This window comes from Nelumbo nucifera, chromosome 5 (genome assembly GCF_055504915.1).
Source record: "Nelumbo nucifera cultivar China Antique chromosome 5, China Antique-T2T, whole genome shotgun sequence".
In the NCBI taxonomy this organism is placed as follows: Eukaryota; Viridiplantae; Streptophyta; class Magnoliopsida; order Proteales; family Nelumbonaceae; genus Nelumbo; species Nelumbo nucifera.
In genome coordinates, this window is record NC_142653.1 from 23,021,411 (window position 1) to 23,039,590 (window position 18,180).

At 41.4% G+C, this 18,180-nt stretch overlaps 1 protein-coding gene across 4 annotated transcripts in view; it reads right to left on the minus strand.

Annotated features, from left to right (window-relative positions):
* LOC104595796 (histone-lysine N-methyltransferase SUVR5-like) overlaps positions 1 to 18,180 on the minus strand; it is a 54,702-nt gene that overhangs the window by 11,343 nt on the left and 25,179 nt on the right. For all 4 annotated transcript variants that reach the window (XM_088888051.1, XM_019197453.2, XM_010256695.3 and 1 more), the window contains one exon: positions 8,300 to 8,460. In XM_088888051.1, the coding sequence (XP_088744177.1) occupies positions 8,300 to 8,460 (161 nt within the window). The remainder of the gene's footprint in view (positions 1 to 8,299; positions 8,461 to 18,180) is intronic.

An 18,180-nucleotide genomic window follows, 5' to 3' on the forward strand; every position in this document is an offset into this window, starting at 1 on the left:
AAGCATATTGAAGTAGACGACATTTTGTCAGAGAAAGGGTTTCATCTTAAGAAGTGTGTCTTCCGTATATCACCTCCAGCATGCAGCTTGCAAATCTTCTCACCAAGGTTGTTCCAAGGAAAAAGCTAGAGGCAGATTTGTGCAAGTTGGGAATGACAAATATCTATTCCCAACTTGAGGGGGAGTGTAAAGAACACTGAAGTGGTCCCACAGTGTTCATATGGCAGCAATAATTCTGTTAGATATGACAGTGTTAGTTGGTAGTTATTTTCAGTTAGTTATTTCAGCTTTATTATTAGTTATTTCTTATTCTATTTGCCATGTAAGCAGTAAGGGCAATTCAGCCCTTTTACAGTTAGCCAATAGTTATAAATACTAAGACAGGGCCGGCAGAAACTATGACTACTCTCTCTCTTTTCTGAAACTCTCTTTGTGTACTTCTTTTCTTCCTCTCTTCTCTTCTTCTTCTCTCCAATTTTTTCATCCGTTTTTTCTTTTAATTCAAGACTGCTTGTAGTCTAGATCGACTACTCAAGATACAAGGCCTGCCATGTCACCAAGGGATATACCCAACTACTCAACTTTTTCTTCCTCTCTTCTCTTCTTCTTCTCTCCAATTTTTTCATCCGTTTTTTCTTTTAATTCAAGACTGCTCGTAGTCTAGATCGACTACTCAAGATACAAGGCCTGCCATGTCACCAAGGGATATACCCAACTACTCAATTTTTTCTTCCTCTCTTCTCTTCTTCTTCTCTCCAATTTTTTCATCCGTTTTTTCTTTTAATTCAAGACTGCTTGTAGTCTAGATCGACTACTCAAGATACAAGGCCTGCCATGTCACCAAGGGATATACCCAACTACTCAATTTTTTCTTCCTCTCTTCTCTTCTTCTTCTCTCCAATTTTTTCATCCGTTTTTTCTTTTAATTCAAGACTGCTTGTAGTCTAGATCGACTACTCAAGATACAAGGCCTGCCATGTCACCAAGGGATATACCCAACTATATGGCATCGACTTTGGAGACTTTTTCTCCTTTGGTCAAGATGAACTCCATTCATGTTTTATTATCCTTGGAAACCTCTTTCTCTTGAACCCTGTATCCGTTTGATGTTAAAAATGTCTTCTTGAATAGGGACCTTCACGAGGATGTATATATGCCACTTCCTCCTAGGATGTATGGTAAGGATATGCAAGGAAAGGTCTGTAAGTTGAAGTATCTCCATGGACTCAAGCAATCACCATAGGCTTGGTTTGAGAGATTCAGCAATGCCTTCATTGCAGTTGGTTATGTTTAGACGTAATAAAACCATACAATCTTTGTGAAGAGGAATGATGCATTAGTGACTACACTCATTGTTTATGTTGATGATATCATTGTTACAAGGGATGATGTCAAGGAGATTGGCCAACTTAAGCAGTTCCTTTCTATACTGAGTTTGAGATTAAGGATCTTTGGGGGCTACAGTATTTTTTGAGTATTGAGGTAGCCTATTTCAAGGAGGGGATCTTTATACCTTAGAGAAAGTATGTTCTTGCTTATTGATAGAAACAGGTGAACTTAGGGCTAAGCCAGCTCCTACTCCTATTAACTACAATCATAAACTATCTATTTTAATGGAAAGTTATTGCCTGTCAGGGGAGTGTTTCAGAGACTTGTCGAGAAGTTATTATACCTCAGCATTATCTGACTAGTTTATGCATGCTCCCAAAGACACTCATTTAGCTGCCACTACAAGGTTTTTATGCTACTTAAAGGGAACTCCAAAAAAGGAATTATTTTTGCTAATCATGGATACAAGAGAATAGAGGCTTATAGAAATGTACATTAGGCAGTGTTAACAGGTGTATTACATGTACTGTTCACAGACTTAGTACCCGTAGGGGTATTTTTGTAATTCTGTAGACATATTGTTATGTACGGCCAGAATAGTATAAATGCAAAGCTTCACTCGACTGAAGCTAAGTTTTTGAGGCCTTAACTCTGTAGCCTCTTCTTCTTCTTCTTCTTCTTCTTCTTCCTTCTTCTTCCCTTCTTCTCCTTCTTCTCCTGCTCAACATGGTATCAGAGCAGGACTGTCCAGGCCTAGAAAACAACCAGCTGAGGTCTCTCTCCACTGCTGCGTAGAAGCTATAGTCCTAATGCTCGAAGACAAGGAGAGGAAGCATTCTCTAGTGCTGCGGATTGTCTCCACTGTCGAGTTGGGTTCTGCTACATGAAAGCTGACTGTTCAACTTCCTGGCGCAGAAAAAAAAGGGTTCTGCTACTGACTGTTCAACTTCCAGCCTTAGGTGCTGGTAGCTGGTGTTGCTCGGCTAAGAAGTCTATGGAAATCCATCCCAGATGTTCGAAGGAAGGTTCTGACCTGAAGAGAAGTTCGAATCAATGACTGTTCTACCTATTCACAGTTCGGGTGACATAGGGATTGAAACTTTTTTTTTTCCTGTTTATGGCTCTCTTCTTGCACGACTGTTAATGTCCCAAAATCTGTGTAGGGACTGTTCCCCTTCCTCCGATTGTATGTTGCTCTATTCAACTCTCCAAGAGACTGTGGTTGAACCCTAGACCCTAAGTGACTGTTCGGCTGTCCTAGAAAGTGGATATCAGCCGATTAGGTGTGGTGCACCACCACTTGTATTGCTGTTTCTACTGAGTTTTTTTTTTCTCTCTTGGTTGAGAAGCTGTATTGAAGTTGCAAAACTGTAGATCATTCAGACCTGGTTACACTGCAAGAGCAGTTCGTATATTGTTCTGTGGACTCCTACACAGTGTAGGTCATACATCCTAGTACTGCAGCTGCAGTGTTTGTGTTTGGTTCTCTGTGAAACTAAAATTCAGCAAGTGCCTAGTTGTGGACTGTAACAGCTCTGTAAGGCAGTGTGCCTGTGTTTTGAGTACTTCTAAACCTAGAATCATGAATAAGGAAAGATTGTGGTGCACTAATTGTCAGAAGCCCCGGCACACCAAAGATACCTGTTGGGATCTCCATGGGAAACCAAAGTGGGCTCAAGATTTACCTAAGAAGCAAGGCTTAGATGTAATTAGAAGACCCGGGCAACAAGGTACCAAGAAACACCACATGGCAAATATGGTTACTCGGGAGAATCAGCCCTCCACTTCTACTGTGCCTCAAACACCACATAGCCAACACAGCTACTCTGGATCAGACCCAAGGGAGGATATTGTAAACTCCTTCCGTGACCATTTGGAGCTTTATGGTAGAGCAATTCGCCAGATGGATGCTCCTCCCACCACCTCTTTTGCATCCATATCAGGTAATCCTGCCACAGCTTTCCATGCTGCCTCACACAACCTTGACTCTCCATGGATCATCGATTCTGGAGCGTCAAAACACATGACTGGTATGTCCTCTTACTTTCAAACTTATCATCCTCTTTCCGAAAGAGATAAAGTGAGACTAGCTGATGGATCATACACTTCCATAGCTAGTCAAGGAACTCTCTCTCTTCCCCTCGGCCTTACTCTTTCTGATGTTCTTCATGTTCCAAAATTCCCTATGAATTTGTTCTCAGTCAGTAGTGTTACAAATTCCTTGAACTGTTCTGTGACTTTTTTCCCTACCTATTGTGTGATTCAGGATCTGGCCTCGGGGAGGACGATTGGTAGGGGACGTATGGTTAATAGACTCTACATGCTGGAGAATACGGCTGGCCTTCATGTTACAGAGTCTATGAGTCAGTTCAAAAAGAGTAAAATGTATTTGTGGCACTGTCGTCTGGGTCATTTGTCTTTTGAGACCATGAAATTGGTTTTCCCAGAACTGTGTAAGTCAATGTCTGTTTCTAATTTTTCTTGTCAAACGTGTCAGTTAAGCAAGCATTGTAGAACTCAATTTCCTCAAAGAAATAGTAAATCTGAGTTTCCTTTTCACATTGTGCATTCTGATGTGTGGGGCCCTGTTACTTTACCTTCTGAGAGTGGCTACAAGTACTTCATTACCTTCATTGACGATTATTCCAGATACACTTGGGTATATCCAATGCGAACCCGTGAGGAAGTACCAAAAATTATCCAAGATTTTCAGCGGATGGTCTTCACCCAATTTCAGACCGAGATTCAAATATTCCAGTCAGACAATGCAAAAGAGTTTTTTCATAGTGACCTCACGGAGTTCTTTGCTTCACATGGCTCTCTTCATCGGAGCTCTTGTGCCCGTACGCCACAACAAAATGGTGTGGCTGAACGGAAGAACCGACACCTCCTTGAAGTGGCACGGGGTTTACTACTCCACATGAATGTTCCCAAACATTTTTGGCTTGAGGTTGTCCTTTGTTCTACATACCTCATTAACCGAATGCCCTCTCGTTGGTTAGAGTACAAAGCCCCACATCAACTTCTCTTTCCTAAGGCCCCTCTTCTTTCTATCCCTCCTCGTGTTTTTGGTTGTCGGTGCTTTGTCCAAAACCTATCTCCCACCCGGGGGAAATTGGACTCTCGTGCTATCCCGTGTATATTTCTTGGCTACTCATTCTCTCAGAAAGGGTATCATTGCTTTGATCCTGTTTCTCGGAGATTCTATGTCTCCATGGATGTTACCTTCTTTGAAGATGAGCCCTTCTTTCCTGTTTCTCCTCAGGGGGAGTGTAGGCATGAGGAGAAACTGGTTCAGCTTCCTCCTCTTCCTAATCCTTCTCCTTCTCCCCCTTCTCTTCCTGATCCTCCACCTTTCCGTGTTTTTTCTCGTCGTCATAAAGGCCAACCAAGTTCAAGAGCTGTGGAGAATCTAAAAGTTGTACCTCAAGTGCCATCAAACTCCTCGGGGGAAGATCATACTCTCTCAGGTAACTTGACTCCCAATGATAGTCCTGACCTCCCTGTTGCTAATGATCTTGACCTTCCTATTGCTCACAGGAAAGGTGTTAGGTTGTGCACCACAAAACACCCCATTTCCAACTTTGTCTCCTATGAGAACATCTCACCTTCATTTCGTGCCTTCCTTACCTCCATTGACAGTATCCCTATTCCCAAGAATGTCACAGAAGCTCTCTCAGTACCAGAATGGACAAATTCCATGAAGGAAGAAATTGATGCTCTTCATAAGAATGGCACGTGGGAACTTGTTGATCTCCCTAAGGGTAAGGTTCCAGTTGGATGTAAATGGGTATTCACTGTTAAGCATGGGGCTGATGGAACTGTGCATAGGTATAAAGCTCGTTTATTGGCAAAGGGTTTTACTCAAGTATATGGAGTTGATTATGCAGAAATCTTTGCCCCTGTTGCCAAAATGAACTCTATTAGAGTACTTTTCTCTCTTGCTGCCAATCTGAATTGGGATCTACATCAGCTCGACATCAAGAATGCCTTCTTGAATGGTGACCTTGAAGAGGAAGTTTATATGGCTCAACCCCCCAGTTTTTTGGCTCAAGGAAGTGAACAGAAAGTGTGCAAGTTAAAGAAGTCTTTATATGGGCTGAAACAATCACCAAAAGCTTGGTTTAGCAGATTTCATACTGCAGTTCAGCAGAGGGGATACAAGCAATGTCAGTCAGATCACACACTGTTTGTAAAAATGGTAGAAGATAAAATGGCTGCCCTAATAGTATATGTGGATGACATAATTGTTACTGGTGACTGGGAGGATGAAATTCAAAGTTTGAAGGGCTTCCTTGCCACTCAATTCGAAGTGAAAGATCTAGGACCTGCCAAATACTTCATTGGAATTGAGGTTGCCCGATCAAAAAAGGGTATCTTCATATCCCAAAGGAAATATGTACTAGACTTGCTTAAGGACACTGGAAAGATTGGGGTTAAACCAACTGACTCTCCCATTGACCCCAACCATAAGTTAAGTGACAGCCAAGGTGAACCTCTTAAGGATGTGAAGCAATTTCAGAGGCTTGTAGGAAGATTGTTGTACCTCTCTATGACTCGTCCAGACATAGCATATATTGTCGGTGTCCTCAGCCAGTTCATGCATGCACCTAGGTCCACCCATCTTGAAGCAGCAGAGAGAGTACTTCGGTATCTTAAGAAGTTCCCGGGTGCTGGTTTATTATTCCAGAAGCATGGACACTTGAGGGTTGAAATTTACACAGATGCGGATTGGGCTGGATCCCAAAGTGACAGAAGGTCTACTAGTGGTTACTGCACCTTTGTAGGAGGGAACCTTGTTACTTGGAGGAGTAAGAAGCAAACCGTGGTAGCTAGATCCAGTGCTGAAGCTGAGTACCGTGCAATAGCACACGAAGTAGCCGAAGGTAAGTGGATAAAAAATCTATTGGGAGAGTTGGGTTTTCCAGTTGGTAAACCCATGACTCTACTCTGTGACAACAAGGCAGCTATCAGTATCGCTGCCAACCCGGTATTACATGATAGAACAAAGCACATTGAAGTTGACAAGCATTTTATCAGAGAGAAAATCATCACAGGCGAAGTATGCACTCCATACATCAGCTCTGAAGACCAACTAGCAGACTTATTTACAAAAGGGCTAAACCATTCCAAACATCAAGGTCTCTGTGACAAGTTGGGCATGATTGATATCTATGCCCCAACTTGAGGGGGAGTGTTAGCAGGTGTAATATACGTACTATTCACAGACTTAGTACCCGCAGGGGTATTTTTGTAATTCTGTAGACATATTGTTATGTATGGCCAGAATAGTATAAATGCAAAGCTTCACTCGACTGAAACTAAGTTTTTGAGGCCTTAACTCTGTAGCCTCTTCTTCTTCTTCTTCTTCCTTCTTCTTCCCTTCTTCTTCTCCTTCTTCTCCTGCTCAACAGGCAGGTTGTGTTGATTATAGGAAATCTATATTTGAATATCGTACTCTTGTAGCTAATAATCTAGTCTCTTGGAGGAATAAGAAACAATCAATAGTGGGTCTTCACAATATTGCATGTTGCTCATGATACACCAATAATGCAATATTGTGAAAAATTAGGCAGCCATCAACATAGCCTATAATCTAGTTCAGCATGACAGAACAAAACATATTGAAGTGGATAGACACTTCATAAGGGAGAGAGTGACTTCTGGAAAAGTGTGTCTTCCTTTTGTTGCTTCAAAAAAAAAAAAAAAATCAATCAATGTTTTCACAAAGGGGGTTCCCAGGTGTAAATTGGAGCAGTATGTAAGCAAATTGGACATGATTGAATCTATGTTCAACTTGAGGGAGAGTGTTGAGCTGCAGGCTTGGGCTTTACTTATATTGCCTTATTTTAGTTTTATTGTTAGTGGGCCTTAGGTGTAGAGGGTTGTATAACTAATGTACTTCCTATTTTATTCTTGCAGCCACCCCATCAGGGGTAATCTTTTAAATTATTTTACATTAACATTACTCTAATAAAAGAATGATTAAGGGGCTGAGGATTGGATAGAATCTCTTGACCACCTGAACACATTTTTCTTCCTCTCATCTTCGTGCTCTTGTTCTGAACTTCTCTCACACATTTTTTATTTGCTATCAAATCACACTTAATCCTTTTTAGAGCTGTTTTACTTCTGTATTGTATAGCTATTTTGAGCATTTGGGAATTGACTTTAGTTATGAACCTTTTAAGGACATTTGTGACCTTTCAACCTAGCTAGCACCACAGTGCAGATAGGTCCCACCAGATAATCTAAGTATTACAATAACCATGTCTTCAGTTGCCTTAACTTTGGAAACCAGAAGTACAATTCTCTTGCATGAAAATGAGTTGATTAATTCTTATTTTCCTAGATCAAGGGATTTCAATTGTCAAGGATGACAAAATGGCAAAGGTTTGGGCCTCAACCAATTTTGAATTTTTGACTTCTAAATCTGAAAGCAAGGAACCAGAAAAAAAAATTGTGAAATCTGAGGCATGGTAGATCCCAAACAACCTGAAGATGCCCAACTTGCCATGGACAGCTTACCAACTAATTGTTTATTGTTATATAAGCAGGCTTACTATCAAATTACAAAGTTTATTACCAATCAATAAACATTGATCTTGTTTATTATCAAATCACACATTGAAATTTAGAGTTGTCATTATGTCAATAACAATCAGGCCTTATTGGGTCAGGCTTGATAGGCATGAATTGCAATTCTGATCAACATCAGAGTTGGTTCTGGGTTTACTATTACAGACCCTACAGGGTCTGGTTCAGGACTGGGTCTGCAAATTTCTTTCAGTTCAGGGTTGGGTCCACCCTCACCCAAACTAGACCCAATCCATTGGCAGCAATGCATTCAGGCTAGGTGACCAACAAGGATGCCTTGTTGCCCAAGCAATGCCTAGACAACTATTTAACTAATTAGTTGACCACATTTTAGTTACGAAGGTGGTTGAAGATAAAAAGGGCTTCAACTTACCTCCAAAATAATCCGGCCTTGTTCATCATATGGAAATCTCCCCTGATTGGTTTACCATAGATGTCCTTGGCATTTTCATAATCATTACCGAAAAGATATACATGGTCACATTTCTCAGGATAACATGTTGAATGTGAGCAAGCACAGCCCAATTGTGAACTCTGCACAGAAAAGACATGGAATATATAATCATTCATCTGTGTTGATTCGAGACTTTGATTCAAATATATGAGGTTACACATGCATTCATATAGACATGGTATTTTTCTATTTGAAAAGCTTATGTACAGCACACTTAGATGCCTTTCCTTTTCCCTTTTCTTTTCTTCAAAGCCCTGTAGGTTGTTTCTTTTTTTTCTTCAAGATTTAGCCATTAAGTATCAAGATCAATGATGACATCTGTGATTATTTAGAGGCTAATCAAATCATGCTTTCTTTTTGTAAAACCTCATTTGATCATCATTGGAATTTTGCACAGGTTTTTTTTTTTCAATAAAATGTAAGACTTTGTTGTAACTCTGACACTGGGAGCTTGTCTTGCACCATAACAAAAACTTTTGCCAAACTCGGATGATCATGGATCCTGAATTGCCTTTTTGTGCAGATATGACACTAAATAGAATGGAATGGCGAAATAGGATTCATGTTGCTGACCCCATGTAGTTGGGATGGGGCAAAATAGAATGGAATGGCTGTTATTTTATTACAAAAACCCTTCATATTATGATCTATAGATTCTATACTCTGCTTTTGTTTGAAAAAAAAAAACATGAGATGTTAACACGTCATATGGTATATACTCTAGTTTCTTTATTTGCTTTATTTTTGGATACTATGCTATATTTTATCAAAAATCTAAGCTTCCATCTCATTGACCAATGCATTCTCTGCTGTTATGCATATTTCCTTTCTATATGTTTGCTCATTTGGAAATTCTCTACAATGCTTTTATTTGTCGATGGTTGAACTTTTTTTTTAAGATAAATAAAAAATCTTTATTAAAAAAAGAAACACAGAGAAAAGGTGCTAAGAGATCACCCAAGAGAAACAACAAACCCTCAAAATCCCAAAAAAATTCCCAAAGACCCGCCCCTCAGCAACACAAAAACAAACCCAACAACAAAACTCCTAAAAGAACCCAAACAAGGAAATCACAACTTCAAAAACATTACACAAGAATATCCCCAACAATCACTCCCCTGCAGATTAAAGCTTCTTTTTTACTGCATCTGGATCAACTTGAGACTTTAGGGTCCATTTCGTTTACAGTCGGCATCAGAATCAGAACCGGAGGTGGTCTATTCCCGTAGTCTGTTTGGTTCAGACAGGAATCAGAATGGGAATTGAAGTCAGCTGGAAGGGGATTTCATTCCCAAGGGGGAGGGAATGCCATTCCACCAGGAATGGGAATGGGATTCCAAGTCCACCCAACCAAACAGTTGGAATCGGAATGGCCCATTCTGATTCCAATTCCAGACCCCTATTCCTGTGAACCAAACAGGACCTTAGTTCCTTGCAAGATGGTCAAACTTTATTAATATGAATAAAAGAATAGTATGTGCAACATAATGCTTAATCATTTTATGCTGGGCTATCCTTGACTACCCAACCCCAGTTTATCTATGGTATGGTCCCCAGTACAACAGAGACCCATTAACCCCTTCTTTAACCATTGAATGAGACTTATTTGCTGATCTGTGTACTTGTAAATGTATGGTTACAGGTATTAGAAGCAGAAAAGAGCTTAGAAGTGAAAGAGCAGTCACGATAGGCATGAAAAAGGGACTGCTCAATGGAGAAAAAGTTAGTCCACCAGTCAGCTAGATATCTTTATAAAACTAGATAGACACAAATACCTCTGTTTAATCATGACCAAAAATAAAAACAAAAGAGAAAAACTAGTAATGGAGTTCTCACGGCAGTATATCTGATTAACAAGGTGCCTTCTCGTATACTTGGATTCAACACTCTGTTCAGCCTTCTTTTTCCTCAGGGGGAGATGTTTCATATTCCTCTAAGGGTGTTTGGGTGTGTCTGCTTTGCGCATATCCTTGGTCCTTACCATTCGAAGCTTAATCCCAAGGCAAAGAAATGTGTGTTCCTTGGATATGCAGAGAATCAAAAAGGGTATCGCTGCTATGATCCAGTCTCTGGGAACCGGTATGTTACTATGTGTTTGCTGAAATAGAGTTGTCGAATGAGAGGAGAAGAAGAAGAAGAAGATATGAGATGGGCAGCAGAAGTGTTCTCAGCCAGCCCTAATCTATTATATATAAGAACATTACATAATGTTACATAAATAGACCAGAATGCCCCTGATTAGTAATGGGACACCTAGTCAAAACAAACACTAAATAAGATTAGGCCCAGTAACTAAGGCCCAATAACTAATGACTTAAGACCCAACAAAGATAAACATACAAATTAAGACAGCCGAACCAACACTCCCCCTCAAGCTAAGCATGGATGTCAATCATGTTTAGCTTGCCAAGTAAGTCCATGAATTTCATTGTAGCTAGCCCTTTAGTCAGAACATCTGCAATCTGCATCTCGGAGGGAGTATAAGGGATGTAGAGTTCTCCTGTGACGGTCTATCTCAATATGTTTCGTTCTATCATGTTGCACTGGGTTATTTGCAATGTTGATGGCAGCCTTGTTGTCACAGTACAACCTGAGAGGACACTCAATCTTAATTCCAAGTTCACCAAGCAGGATCTTAAGCCATAAAAGTTCAGCAACACCATGAGCCATAGCTCGATATTCGGCCTCTGCACTAGATCTAGCAACCACATTCTGTTTTTTCCTCCTCCATGTAACTAAATTTCCTCCAACAAAGGTGCAGTACCCAGAAGTAGACTTCCTATCCCCAACAGAGCCAACCCAATCTGCATCAGTATATCCTTCAACTTCAATTTTACTGTTTTTCCTGAACATAATCCTTTTCCCCGGGCAAGACTTCAAATATTTGAGGATCCTTTCCACAGCTTTCATGTGAGGGATTTTAGGAGTGTGCATGAACTGACTGACAACATGTACAGCATAAGCAATGCCAGGGCGAGTGAGGAACAGGTAAATCAACTTCCCCACTAGCTTTTGGTATCTTTCCTTATCAAGGTAGTCCTCTCCTACTGATTCCTGTAGACCATGATTCTGTTCTATTGGAGTATCTGCTGGCCTACACCCCATCATGCCTGTCTCTTGAAGAAGATCAAGAATGTATTTCCGCTGACATATATAGATGCCCTCTTTGGATCTTGCAACTTCAATCCCAATAAAGTATCTCAGTTGGCCCTGGTCTTTGATCTCAAATTCAGCAACCAAGACCTCCTTTAGTCTTTTAATCTCTTCCTGATCATCCCCTGTAATTACCATATCATCCACATAGACAATAAGTGCTATAAGTTTGCCATTTCTCTTCCTTATGAATAGGGTATGATCTGCCCCACTTTGAGTGTAACCCCCTTTCTTCATGGCCCCACATAGCTTCTCAAACCAAGCTCGAGGGGATTGCTTAAGGCCATATAGGGCTTTTTTCAGTCTGCATACCTTCTTCCCAAACCCATAACCTAGTGGAGGATCCATGAACACCTCTTCATGCAGGTCACCATTCAAGAAAGCATTCTTCACGTCCAACTGATGTAGTTCCCATGAGAAATTTGCAGCTAATGATAATAGAACTCGGATTGTGTTGAGTTTTGCCACCGGAGCAAAGGTTTCTTTGTAGTCAATCCCTTCTTTTTGAGTAAACCCTTTTGCTACCAGTCTAGCCTTGTACCTTTCAATGGACCCGTCCTCCCTATGCTTCACAGTGAACACCCACTTGCATCCAACAGTGCCTTTCCCTTCTGGTAGATCCACTAATTCCCAAGTCCCTGCTTTCATTAAAGCCTTCATTTCTTCGTCCATAGCCTCTTTCCATTTTGGGTCAGATACTGCCTCAGAATACCTGGTAGGAACATGCACAGAAGAGAGAGCAGACACAAAAGAACGATAACGAGGAGACAAATGTGAGTAAGACACAAAATCAGCAATGGGGTGTCTGATAGTACAAGAACGAGTAGACTTACGAAGGGCAATAGGAAGATCCAAGTCAGAGGAACTGATAGGATTACCTTGAGTTTCTAAGACAGGTTGATCCGAGTCCAATTGGTTGTTGTCATGAGTTAGAGGGCCCTTCTTCCTTCTGTTGTAGGTGATTCTGATATCTCTTTGTAGCATGTTGGAGTCTTCAGTAATATTTGCAACATCACTACTAGTAGTTGGTACAATGGGAGCCTCACTAGATTCACCCGGGATACCACAACTAGGTGGATTAGGAGAAGATGGAAGGCCTAAGGTAGAGAGAGGCACAAAGAATGGGGGAACAGAAGAATCCTCTTCCATCCCACTAGTCTCCCCCTGAAGAAGATTCTGGGAAGAATGAAAATAGGATTGAGACTCAAAGAATACCACATCCTTTGTGACATATTTTTTCTTGGTAACTGGATCATAACACTTGTATCCTTTCTGAGTAGGGGAGTACCCCAAAAAGATTCCCTTTGTAGCCCTAGGATCCAATTTGGTCTTCTTCGAATCCTTGACATGTATAAAGCATACACAATCAAAGACTCTCGGTGAAAGAGAAAAGTTAAGAAGATGAGGGCAAAGAACAGAGAAAGGAGTTTTCATCCCCAATACCTTGGATGGCATTCGATTTATCAGATCTGATGCAGTAAGGATAGATTGAGACCAATAGTTTTTTGGAACTTTGTGCTGAAATAGTAAGGCTCGAGCAGTCTCCAATAGGTGCCTATTCTTGCGTTCAGAAACCCCATTCTGTTGGGGGGTACTAGCACAAGATGACTGATGAATCATTCCAGCATCCTCCATAAATAGATTCAAGGACCTTTCAAAGTATTCTGCAGCATTATTTGACCTGAATTGTTTGATCTTCGTGCCAAATTGTGTTTCAATCATTTTGCAAAATGTCATGGTTACCCGCGGTACTTCTTCTCGTGCTTTTAATAAGTAGATCCATGTGCATCGAGAAAAGTGATCAATAAAACTGATAAAGTATCGAAAGCCATCAACAGAAATAATAGGAGAGGGGCCCCAAACATCAGAGTGGACCAAGTCAAAAGGAGCTTGAATGTCATTACTCGAAGTTGGATAAACAGTTCTACATTGCTTTGATAGTTGACAGACTTCACAAACTAACTCTTGACTTGAAACACTTTTGAATAATTCTGGAAACAACACTTCCAATGATGAAAACGGTAAATGACCTAGCCTAGCATGCCACAGATGTAACCTAGCTATTGACTCCACATTGGACTGACTACTAGTAGCAAATGTTTGTAAGGCCGAACTGATGTCTGCATCAAGGTAGTAGAGACCTCCACACTCATGACCGCTCCCAATCGTTCTCTTCGTCAATCTGTCCTGAAAGACACAATGAGTAGGAAAAAAGGTTATGCTACAATTCAAATTTTTGGTAAGCTTTGAAACAGATAAGAGATTTGAAGAAAGATTGGGAACATGCAAGACAGATTTGAGTGAGAGGTCCTTGCTTAGGTCAACCACTCCTTTCCCAGAGATGGTAGAGAGAGAACCATCAGCAACCCTCATTTTATCTTGGCCAGACATTAAATGATAGGAAGAAAATAGAGAAGACACGTGTGTCATGTGGTCAATTGCACCAGAATCAATAATCCAAGAGGCAGGATCAATAGTACTAGATGCACTAAAAGCAGAGACAATACCTGATCTGGCAAGGGAGGAGGATGGAAGAGAATTGGTCCTTAGACGGGCTAGGGCCCGGCTAAGTACCTCTACCTCATCGGCAGTAAAACCCAAGGGCCCAGTTCCAGGGGAATTAGTGGTCTGTCCCATGGAAGAGGAAGTAACTGTGGATGAGTGTTTTGAACCATCATCACTTTGACCCGTAGCCAGATTGACCCTTCTGATGCTTCTTATCTTTCCTCAATGCAGCTGGCTTCAGATGCGGATGGAGAACCCAACAGGTCTCTTTCACATGCCTTTCCCCTCCACAGTGGGTGCACTTCAGATGTCTCTTGTCAGAGTGCCTGTTTCCCCTTTGATTTGTAGAGATTAGGGCCGAATGTTCCACAGACTGTTCAGCTAGTTTAGTTTGAGTATCAACCTGCATCTCTTTTCTTCTCACCTCTTCATTCCTCACAAGGTAGTAAACATGATGTAAGTCTGGCATTTCATCCCTTCCCAGAATTTGGGACCTTATGCTCTCATATATAGGATCTAGGCCAGCTAGAAACTTAAATGCTCTACCCTCTTCAACTTGTTTGTCATGCTTTTCCTCGTCTCTGGCATTCTCCCAATCAATAATAAGGTGGTGATCTAACTCTTCCCATAGTCCTTCCAGTGTAGCAAAATATGCTGCAACACTCATATCTCCTTGCCTCAAGGCAGCAATATCTTGATTCAGTCTGTAAATTCTGACATTATTCTTTTTCTGCCCATAGGTTTTAAAAACTTTTTCCCATATCTTGGCAGCCGTGGAAAAATGTTGAACAGTCCTAGCTACTCTTGGAGTCATTGAGGCAAGTAGCCAGGACATAACTGTAGCATTCTCCTTGCGCCAAGTTGCATATTCAGCACTCCCCACTTCGAGTTCCTTCTTCTGCCCGTCCAAGTAACCAGTGAGTTCCCGGGATGTGATGAAAAGCATGGCTGAGACATACCATTCTCTGAAGTTGTACTCATCCAACAACACACTTGTGATCTGTAGGCTGTGCAGATTTGGATTCTCCAAATTAGGAGATCTCCCACAAGCCCTAACATCTCTAGAAGACACTTTCCTGGATATGGAATACATCTTCTCTTACTCGTAAATGTCAAGACTGTAAACACAATATATAGTGAACTGTTTCACACTTACGGAACTTGCTGCACTGTAAACTCAGTCCTGAGAACCCAACACAGAGCTGAAACACCGAGTACTGCACTACACACTGTGCCCTAATTACTGCTGTCACAGATTATAATCTGTTGTGCTACCTTCTGCTGTGTTCTAATCACTGCTGCCGCAGCCTGCAACTTGCTGTGTTGGCTTCTACTGTGTGCTAAGCACTGCTATCGCAGGTTATAACCTCACCCACGAACAGTTCTAGGACTGCTGAGATTAGTCCTTCCGCCTAGATCTGTTCTACACAGATCTATCTTAGCCGAATGGCTATAGTCTGCTATACTGCGTCTATTAGGGCATCAGCCTCTAGGTCTAACTCCCCTTGGGCCCTACAACCAAGGGAAACCCTAGATGTAGGTCCAGCTGTGTTCTACGACCAACCCTAGGGTTTCTTTGCAGCAACCAAAAAAAAAGAAGTGAAAGAGTTAACTGCGAGTAGAAGAAGAGGCGGCTGCTGTAACCAGTCAAAAGATTAGCGCTCTGATACCATGTTTGCTGAAATAGAGCTGTCGAATGAGAGGAGAAGAAGAAGAAGAAGATATGAGATGGGCGGCAGAAGTGTTCTCAGCCAGCCCTAATCTATTATATATAAGAACATTACATAATGTTACATAAATAGACCAGAATGCCCCTGATTAGTGATGGGACACCTAGTCAAAATAAACACTAAATAAGATTAGGCCCAATAACTAATGACTTAAGACCCAACAAAGATAAACATACAAATTAAGACAGCCAAACCAACACTATGGACATTACCTTTTTTGAGTCTACGTGCTTCTTCTCAAGGAATCCTTCTCAGGGGGAGTGTTTTGGGGAAGTAAGTTAGCAGTCTATCCCTCTCCTAGTTCTAGTCCCTGTGTCTACTCCTGTGCTTGACCACCACCCGATATCACCTACCTTGCCACCTCCTTTGCGTTTCGTCTCACAGCATTACTCACGGCAGAGACTTCATAAGGTGGTTGATTCCACTACAACAGAACTCACACCACTTCCTATCAATCCCTTGAAGACTCCAGATTCGACTGATACGGATTCAGGTATTCCTCTTGATCCCACTACTATTTCAGTTCCCATTGGTCCTACTAACACTGCTACAGATAACCTTGATCTCCCTATTGCTCTTAGAAAAGGGAAGAGAATGTGCACTGCTCATTGTATTTCACAGTACTTATCCTACAGTGGACTTTCTCCTTCATACCGTGTTTTTCTCTCTTCTCTTGATTCAGTGTCTATACCCAAGGGTGCTAGTGAGGCTCTCTCCAAACCTGAGTGGAAGACATCTATGCAGGAAAAGATGGAGGCTTTGATTAAGAATCAGACATGGGAGATTGTGGACCTACCAAAAGGCAAGGAGACAGTTGGACGCAGATGGGTTTACACAGTAAAGTATAAGGCAAATGGAAGTCTAGAGAGGTACAAGGCAAGACTTGTTGCGAAAGAGTACACACAGACCTATGGCATTGATTATAGTTGAAAAACAGTCCTAGAAGTATGGGACTGTGCTAGAAAACCAGAAAAACTAACAAGAGAAGATTAGAGAAGGAGAGAGAGAGAGAGAGCTGCGGCAAGGAGAGTTAGAGGATGAGGAGTTCGAACTTAACCTCCCTCTAACACTCTAATACTCTTTTATTAAGTTAATCTTTTAGTAATTACAAGAGAGGTCCTTAGTTGGACAAGAAATTACAAAAAAGGAACATAGAAGAGTATGGGCCCAGAATAAGGCCCATTACAGAGAAGAACATAAAGATAATATACAGTAACAACCTATGGGCCATTCGGCCCATCTTCTCTACACTCCCCCTCAAGCTGAGCATAGATGTCAATCATGCCCAGCTTGCTAGTGTCATGTTGAAGCCTTGCCTTGGGAAGTCCTTTGGTGAGGAAATCTGCCAATTGTCCTTCAGAGGTAATGAATGGAAGGCACACTTCACCTGAAGAGACTCTTTCTCGAATAAAGTGTCTATCAACCTCAATATGTTTAGTTCTATCATGTTGTACGGGGTTGTGGGCAATGTTGATGGCAGCCTGATTATCACAGTACAACATCATTGGCTTGTCATAATCAATCCCAAGTTCTTCCATCAATGACCTTAGCCACAACAGTTCAGAGACTCCATGTGCCATGGCCCTGTATTATGCTTCTGCTGAGGATCAGGTCACAACTGATTGTTTCTTGCTCCTCCAAGAGACAACATTACCAGCCACCAGACTGCAATACCCTGAAGTGGATCTTCTGTCATCAATATTTCTAGCCTAGTCAGCATCAGTATAGGCTTCGAGTTTCAGATGTCCATGCTTGGTAAACAGAATCCCTTTTCCCGGAGAGCCTTTCAAATAACACAGAACTCGTTCTGCAGCTGCCATATGAGTATCTCTAGGTGCATGCATGTACTGGCTAATACAACTAATAGCATATGCAATATCTGGCCGAGTCATGCACAGGTACAGAAGCTTCCCAAGAAGTCTCTGAAAAACCCCTTTGTCTTCCAACAATGTCCCATCTGAAACAGACAGTTTGTGACTCATATCAATAGGAGTAGCAGCTGGTCTAGCACCCATCTTCCCAGTTTCAGAGAGCAAGTCAAGGACATACTTCCTTTGGGAGATAAGAATCCCATTCTTGGATCTAGCAACTTCTATGCCAAAGAAGTATCTCAATTCCCCCAGATCCTTAATCTCAAATTCTGTACGAAGGAAAGACTTAAGAGCACGAATTCCTGAGGCATCATTACCAGTCACAACAATGTCATCAACATACACAATGAGATAGACTGCCAGGGAATCACTTCTCTTCACAAAGAGAGTATGATCTGACTGTGTCTGTGTAGCCAAATTTAACAAGTGCTGTTCTAAATTTCTCAACATGCTCTAGGAGACTGTTTGAGGTCATAAAGAGATTTCTTCAATTTGCATACCTTTCCTTGCATCTCATTTCCATACATTCCTGGAGGGAGAG